Here is an 8,854-nt window from a genome sequence, read left to right as displayed (position 1 = left end):
GGATTATTTGATTTCTGATTATATTTCATTGAGAAGCAGCCTCCTGGACAGAGACATGTTATGACACACACATACACACACCTTCTTTCCTGGTCCAGGATTATCATCAAGGACTGCTGAGCTGGATGATGCCACCATGCATGTAGAAGTGATGTAATACCGGTTTTACAGTGAATCTGTTGCTATTTTCCATGCTAATTTTCCTGTTATGCTGCTTCTTCAAAGTGACAGATGTGTTCTGATGCCATTATATCGGCTGCATGTGCACTCAGGTGAAGTCCTGTAAAATCCTGCCCCACTTCACTTCCCTTACTCTAAAGTTTGTAGTTCCAGCATCACTCAGCATGGGACTGGAAGTCAGTGGCAATAAAACTTCCCCAGTCTTCATTGTTTCATTTTTAGTCACTGATTTCTTGAACTGACACTGTGCATCAGTCTATGGACTGACAATCTGTTGACATGGCTTTGGAACAAACATCTTGTTTTTTTTTTTTTTTTTTTTTCAATTTTTTGTTTGTTAAATTAAGACATTTTCATGCCTTTCATTGAAAGTTGATTGTGGTTAATAAAATGCTGACTATGAAGCCATGTTTTGCCCGCATATATTATATGTTTTCAGCACCTTCTTTCTCTCTAATATTAGGATGTTTATATGCCTTTCATTGAAAACATGACTTAATAGCACATCAAATATACATTATTCCCCTACTCATATTATGTCTAGTTTTTAGCACCTTGTTTCTTTCTGATATCAGGACATTTACATGGCTTCCATTGAAAGCTTGGCAGAGGTGACTGCACGTTGTATCGAACAGCTTCACAAAGTAGCAGAACTGATTCTTCATGGACAGGATGTGGAAAAAACAGCCAAAGACCAAGCTGTTGTGCTGACAAGGTATCTTTTCAGTCTAATTTGCTTTTTGTATGGGTAAACCAGTATTTCTAATCACTGCCACACTGATTTGCGTACAGTGTAAGAAACTTGCAAAAAATATGATGATCAGTTAAGAAGGGTCATGGTACTTAATTACTTAGCTAATTAATTAGCATTTTTTGAAGTCTTGTGTCCTGCCCCCCCCCCCATACACACATACACACGTAGACACACATACCTACTAACTGATTTTGAAAGCCATTTAAACAATTTCCTTTTCTTAATTTATACTTTTATGTTGCAAAGAATGATGGGCGGCCATGGTGGTGCAGCGGTTAGCGTTGCCGCCTCACAGCAAGAGGTTCTCTGGTTCGATTCTCGGCTGGGGTGCCTTCTGTGCAGAGTCTGCATGTCCTCCCTGTGGTCGCGTGGGTTTCCTCCGGGTGCTCTGGTTTCCTTTCACATCCCAAAGACATGCTGTAGGTGGATTGGACACTCTAAATTGTCCCTAGACATGAGTGTGTGTGTGTGCCTTCTGTGGAAGGTTGGGCGCCAAGCTGACAACTCAACACCATAAAACTCCACTGCCAATCATGAGCAGACAGGTGATCCGCTGTGGCGACCCCTAGCTGGGAAAATCCGAAAGAAGAAGAAGATGTTGCAAAGAATGATATATCTGCATATGGGAAATACCATAACTTTCCTGACATACTAAAAGAAAAGCATTGGTTCTACTTTCCTATGTTCCTTGACTTGAGAGTGTTAAAGAACTTCTGAGCTGCAATACTGAATTAGCTGATAATGGATTTTGAATGTCATTGTTGCATATTGTAATTGTATTTGTTTGTTTGCTTATTGATAATTAAGAAAGTAAAATGGACCATAATTGGTCTGTTTTTATTTATGGCATATACAAATGCACAACATAATGATAACTATACAGTAGCTGCTACATTAGCTTCTTCTCATCCAGTTATTTTTGATTACCTACTTAATTTATTTCAGTCACAAGGGGCTGGTAATTGTCTTAGCACTTAATGGGCCAAGGCAGAAAAGCTAATATTGAACTGGATGCTAGTACATTGCAGGTTGTATAAGTTCACCCTCACACATCTTAAGCACTTACAGATAAGTTGGAGGAACAACACTTCATTTGCTGTACATCTTTGAAATGTAGCTGGAAACTGGAGCACCTAACAAAAATTCACCAGGGCACAAGGAGAATGTGCAGACTTTGCAAATAAAAAAGGACACCATAGCTGACGACCAAACTGAACTGTCTAGTCTGTGAGTTCACACTAAGTGCTGCACCACTGTGCTTCCAAGCTTTAGTTCATTTTATAGTAAAACATTTTTTGTGTAGCTAAATCAATTGGACCATGGAAAAAGTATTTCAACCAATACTCATTACATAAACAATAAAAATCCATAAGCACCTAGGGAAATCTTGTAGTGTCCCAGGGTGCTTGTCACTGCTTTAAACCAATCTGTCAAGGTTAGTGAATAAAGGAGTACCTTTAACCTTTAAATTGTGATTTTCAAAATAATTTGGTTTGTTGTCATTGGAAGGGTGGCTTTGAAAGTGCTAAAAAGAAAAGTGATTTTCTTCAAGGACCAGACAAATGTGAGGGGTTGATGTTGAACCTCAGTCTAGTGAGGAAGATAATTGGTGAATGGTTATGAGGTCATGGAAAGCAGACAAAGAATGTATCATGAAAGCAGTTGGTCAGCAGTTTAGGTGCTCTCTTGATGTTTACGGGGTTGTGCTAATGAGATGAATCAATACAAGACTCTAGTGAGGTGCAGTATGATGTGATGTTCTTTCAGCAAAGAGTGGTGGATGTACAACATGTGTCAATGAAATTAAATGGTCAGATAGTTTAAATTGAGCAAAATTTACTCAAACTAGAGAACAAGGCAAGGAGGAAAATTTGTGTCTGGGTCTGATCTTGGAAACTAAAGAAGGATTTGACTGTTTGGATATTGTAGGAAACATTTGTGCAGTGGACTGATTTCTCCAAAATTGGCCAGGCAGTGGGAAGGCATAGAGAATGCCATTATTAGTAAACAATAGAGCATTTAGTTGACAGTGAGTAAAACTGGTACAGCTTATTACTTGTTATGAACGAGTGAGTAGATCTTGTTGCAGCTCTGCAGCATTAGAAAAGGATAACTGTTGATGTACAGCATGTTTGTGGATCATGATTTCTCAGAGACAGTATAGCAATGGGTGTTTTTAGCTACCAAAAAATGTGTCAACATCGTAAGCTAAAATGCAAGTTATTTGTAGGAATCTTAAAGGTATATTTTCTGTTAGGATACAGATGTTTACCTTGGAGATAGACGGGCTACAATTAGTGGACTGGATGAGTAAGAAATCAGTAGTAGTGAAGTAAGATAAAATGAAAGACTATTTGGATATAATGGAGATAAATTGAATTAAAAGAAGAATGAGTACAGACTTGACCAAGGGGAAGGTGAGGCCATTATAACATGCTCATTTAGAGGTATATAATGAAAAGAGAAAGGGCGTTTGACTTTCTGAATGGATTTGGAGTTAATTAATTAATGAATTTATTTATTTATTTATTTATTATTTCAGATTGATGGCCGGGGGGGGGGGGGGTCCACTGGACTCAGGAGCCCATTTTCAGTGGAGGCCCGGGGAGGCTCCAACATTACATAGTAAATTTTAGATTAAAGTTACAATTCAGAATGCAGATATAAAAGATAAGCAAAATTCAGTTATTATAAGGGTGTAGATACATTATAAAGTCAAAGACAAGAACTGGAGAATTGGTACAGTTCCACAACATATAGTAGACATTAAATGTTCAAATTAAAGTTAGCATTCATGATTCAGACATGAACCTCACTAAAAGAATCACAGGCATAAAGCAGATGCCCTACGCTGACCGCCTTAAAAAACTCCAGCTATACTCTGTTGCATATCGTCTACTCAGAGGCGATCTCTGCTTAACATACAAGGCCATGTCAAACCCAGAGCTGTTGGACATGCTACACTTAAAGAAATCCCAATCCCTCAGAGCCACAGGCTCCAGGGATCTAAACCTTGTCATCACAATAAACAAAACATGCTGGAGTGATAGGTTCCTGACCCAGAGACTCCCCAGACTCTGGAATAGATTGCCCATACATGTCAAGCAGAGTGCCTCTTTGGCCCTCTTCAAAAGGAACCTTGACGATTAGATGGGAGAAAGGAAATTCACCCTGGGAATCACGTCAGTTGCCCTGCTAGACAGGGTTCCAGGGAAGTAAATAGTGTGTGAAGAAATAGCCAGGGAATTGTTATGGCTAGGCTTGTACAGGCCCTAGGGCTGATAGCCTAATACCAACCTATGAACCTGATACATTGGTAAAGTACCACATTATGTAGTAAACATTAAATATTCAGATTAAAGCACCCTTCAAGACAGTGACCTAATTAACAATGTTAGTTTAACTTGGGCATGAGTGATGTAACTGTTCAAAGGTTCATATGTACTAGGCCTTGTAGGCCATTTCAAGCTTAGTCAGTTTCCCTTTTTCTGCTCAAATTAACTAATCCCATTTGGTTAGAGATTTGCCTCATCTATTCCATGGTCAATGATTATATATAACCCTAATGAGAATAAATGGTATCATAGCATACCACAGTTAATTTCATGGGGCACATGCATTGGATAAAGCATTTAGGAGTTGCTGCTGTCCATTAGTAGTACAGGGGGCAGTCCTGGGGTAATTTTTCTGTTTCCCATCCATAGATCCAAGTTGCTTTTGAATATGGACAGGGATGCAAAAGGGGGCAGTATATAAAATACAATAGAACCTCCATAGTTGACCACGTCCCTACATTGACCACCTCCTTAAGTTGACCAAGTTTCATAGTTCCATAATTTCAAGTTTCATAGGCCGGCTATGCACCACATGTACTCAGTGGAAGACCGACCTGTCAATATTGACCACCTCTGTAAGTTGAATCTTGACCCCTAGGACTGTGACACACAATATTAATTTACCCTCTATAACTTGACCAGTTGAGTCCACTCTACACCAGGGGGAACAAGGTGTGGGCTTTGTCTCTTAGTTGTGTTATTTTTTCTGTAGTATAAGTTCTTTTTTTATGTTTTATTATTACCACATGTTGGATTAGGCCTAACGTCTTATTGTTTATCACGTATTGCTGAAGATTTTTTCATTGTGAAGGAGTGGTCTGAATTGTAGGTACATCCTACAATTACTGAAAAATTTTACAGTTAATCGAGACATGATGGCCCAAAGGAAAGAACTCAAAGGCATTGAAGGAAAAGGTTGATATTCTATATTTTCTGGAAAGCAGCTGCCAAAGAAAGATGGCAGAACATTTTGGTGTTAGCAAGACCACAGTTAGCAACATCCAGAAATTAAACTTAAGTACTTGGAGAGATATGCTAAGGAAAGTGGAAACTTACAGTGGAAAAGGAGGAAAACTTCCCTCAATGAAGTCAATATAGCCACAGTAAGCTGTTCAAACAAATGAGGTGCAGTTAACCCCCAAATCTCTGGGCTAATGATCTAAGAAGTTGCTAAAAAATTCGCACAGGAATTCTGGGTGGCAGATTTCCAAGCATCAAGTGGTGGCTCGAGAAATTTAAACTGCGCCACAAGATCTCCCAGAAAGTCTTGTGTGTTGAATCCAATGAAGTTCCAATAGAAGTTGTGGAAGAGTTCGTCAAAAAGTTCCCTGACATCGTCAGAGGCTTCAAAGATGATGACATCTTAAACTCTGAGGAGTGCAGACTTTTTTCAAGGCAATGCCTGACAGGAGCCTCGTCATGAAGGGTGACAAATGTAAGAGCAGAAAACTTTCCAAAGAATGTTTCACAGTTCTGCTTTGCGCTAGCTCAGCTGGAGAGAAACTCAAGTCCTTGGTGACTGGTAAATCGGCAAAGCCATGTGCATTCAAGAACCTGAAACCCGAAGACCTCCCCATCACTTGGAGATCAAACAAATGCACATGGATGACTGGTGCTCTATTTGAGGAGTGGGTAAGGGGTATCGACCGATAAATGAAGACAAAGAAACAATCTATTCTACTGACAGTAGGCAAGTATCCTGGCTACCCGCAAGTGAATTATCTCACAAACATGACACTGAAGTTTCTGCCTCTAAACACAACTTCAAAAATTAATCCTCTTGACCAAGGCATCATCAAAACATTTAAAATGCACTACAGAGCCAGCTCCTGCAGTGGGTTATTACTAAAACACAAACCTGAGGTCCGCCTGTGGAAGCAACTTCATCAGTTAATGCTCTGGATGCTGTCCTCTGGATTAGTTTTGCTTGGAATAAAATTTAGCCAGAAACGATACAGAAGTGTTTCAAGAAAGGTGGATTTGTCACAACCCAAGAGCACAATGTTTTGGCCCCATCAGATAGTCAATCTCCCATGGCAGAATTTGAAGGAGTAGATTTTGAAGGTTTTGTTGCAGTGGATGATGAGGTGGCAACCTGTAATGAACTTGACCCAGAAGCAATTTTTCAAGTGATATTGACCAAAGTACAGACCAGCATATAAATGTATGAAGCAACTGATGAAGTAGAAGAAGCAAGTGAGGATGACACAGAAATTGCAGAGATTCCAAAAGAAGAGGATGTCAGGCATCTGATAATGCAGTTGAAGTCATTTGCTGTAGGAAAATGCCCAGGTATGCTGAGTGGTGTAGCCAGCAGTGAGAGTGCTTTCTCCACTTACCTTTGTAATAAGAATAAGAAATAGACCAAGACTGACTCTTTTTTCAGAAAGAATGATTAAACCATGAGAAAACAGTAAATGTACTGATTTTGTATGATACTGTATGTATGATTTTACTGTGTTTTGATTATGTATGAATCTGATGCTATCTGTGTCATTATTGATCATGGATGGGTTTGGGATCCGATGTCTGATCCGAGCCAGCAACTTCTAGGACAGCTCCTGAGCTCAAGCTCCTCTCCTTCCCAAGATGCCTTGCTACCCACAACCCTCAGATTTCATTTGCCGGGATTTTGTTCAGATGTGCTTCCTGCAGCTCAAGCTAGGAAATTTAAGATAAGTGTCTTCTTTCCTTGCTTTCTGGGGTTTTTTTCTTCTCTTTTTCTACTGTCTTCTCTTAGCTAGTTTCCTCCCCTTCCATTAGTGCTTTAGCATATCTTTAACCCTCTTCCCCTGGTTCCCACCCTTGTTTTTCCTGGGTCTCTCGGTAGCTTCTCTCTATTCCCTTCCTTGTTTCTAACTTGTTCCCCCAGCCCCTTTCTTAGTGTTCTGCAGTGTGTGTGTGTGTGTGTGTGTGTGTGTGTGTGTGTGTGTGTGTGTGTGTGTGTGTGTGTTGTCAGAAAAGCCTACAGGGTTTAAAAGGTGCTTCTCGTGCAGTCAGAAAATGCCCCATTCCGACTCGCACTAGTGTGTTTACTGTCTGGGAGAGGCACACATGGAGGATGAATGTGACATTTATTTATTTATTTGCAGATGTTCATCGTGCATACAGCTGCAGTCATAACAGATGGGTTTTCCTGCCGTCAGGCGGGTCCTCGGTCGGCCGAATTCCAAAGTCTAGGTCCGGCGTCGGATGTCGTTGCTTCTTCCCTGACGTCAGTGCGACAGGGGTATAAAAGAATCAGCTGACGCCATTTTCTTCAGTCTTTCTTGCCGCGCGGTGCCCGAAGCAGAAGCAGTTCGCAAGTGTCGGTCGGCCAGCTCCTGAGAGTACGAATATTTTTCAACCGAAGACTTCTTGAAAGCTAAGTACGCAGTTGGGGAAACTTTTCTTGCCTCAGACCAATGTCAGACAAAGTTAATAATTGCATTTCATGTGGGAAGCAAATACTGCATAAGGATTTCCATTCCCTCTGCATTCCTTGCTTAGGCCCAGACCACGACGTCTCGGCCTGCGGTTTTTGTGCTACATTCAACAGATGTACTATTAAGCGTCGGGCGGAGTTCGCCCAACACTATTTTGGCAAAAAATTTAATTACATTATGTCGTCTGATACTCCAACTCCAGTTTTGAGTAAAAGACACAAAGATAAGGACCGACATACGAGGTCCACGACTTCTACTGACACCACGCTAAAGCTGACTACAGGTGCTCCGTTTCTCAGCGAGGCGCCTACGCAGCCCCTGACTACCGATGACACTTCATTAGCGGTGTCTTCTGTGCCCGAGGTCGCAGGCTCTTCGGCTCACACCCCAACTACAGATACCGAAGCCACTTTTGGCGGGGAAACTCAGAGTTTAGACAGGCCTGCCACCTCTCAAGGTGTCTTCAGGCCTTCTTCTTCTTTTTCCATTAAGGCTTTCACTAAATCTAAAGCAGCCATGCATACTAAAAGACAAGCTCCACAGGGCCCCTCTCAAGGCCCCATGCCTAAAAAGCAGATGCTCAAAATGGCTGAGGATTTGATCACTCTTATCAGGGGTTCTCAACCCCCCTCGGACAAAAGGCCCAGAGTGGAGGAAGAATATCCTTCCTCGGACCAGGCCTCCATTTCTTCAGAACATTCTGAGGACCAGGAACATTCATACTCCCCTTTTGAGGATTCTGATGCAGAGGAGTCCATTCCCTCTGTCTCCCCCCCTGAGGATTACTCCTTTGGGGAAACCTTGCATGCCTTGAGGGAACACTTCCACTGGGAAGGCCAAGAGTACTCAGACTCCAAGGAAAGGCTCAGGGATTTCCTCTTGCTCCCTCAGCACAGGCCTCTGGCTATACCTCCTGTCTTAGACATTCTAGATGATGTGTATTCAGAGGCCAGCCTTAACCCAGATTCTTTACCCCCAGCTCCAGTCAAGCCTGACAGGTATTACCGGGTCCCTGATTCACACCAATTCCTATACAAAAGCCATGCGGCTGACCCAGAAACTATTTCACAGGGCCCCAAGGGAATTAAGGCCTCCACTGCCAAAAATCCTTTACCTTCAGAGAGAGATTCCAGGGCTTTAGAAAGGTGGGGGAAGAAGGT

The 8,854-nt window shown here is 41.6% G+C and overlaps 1 protein-coding gene across 1 annotated transcript in view; it reads left to right on the top strand.

Moving 5' to 3' along the window:
* FAM114A1 (family with sequence similarity 114 member A1) overlaps positions 1-8,854 on the top strand; it is a 1,202,629-nt gene that overhangs the window by 874,615 nt on the left and 319,160 nt on the right. The window contains exon 11 of the mRNA XM_044062942.1: positions 756-895. Within this exon, the coding sequence (XP_043918877.1) occupies positions 756-895 (140 nt within the window). The remainder of the gene's footprint in view (positions 1-755; positions 896-8,854) is intronic.

Source organism: Protopterus annectens, chromosome 2.part1, assembly GCF_019279795.1.
Source record: "Protopterus annectens isolate FY-2018-M chromosome 2.part1, PAN1.0, whole genome shotgun sequence".
NCBI lineage: Eukaryota > Metazoa > Chordata > Ceratodontiformes > Protopteridae > Protopterus > Protopterus annectens.
Note: the sequence above shows the minus strand (reverse complement) of the source record. Positions and strands in the feature narration are given on the sequence as shown.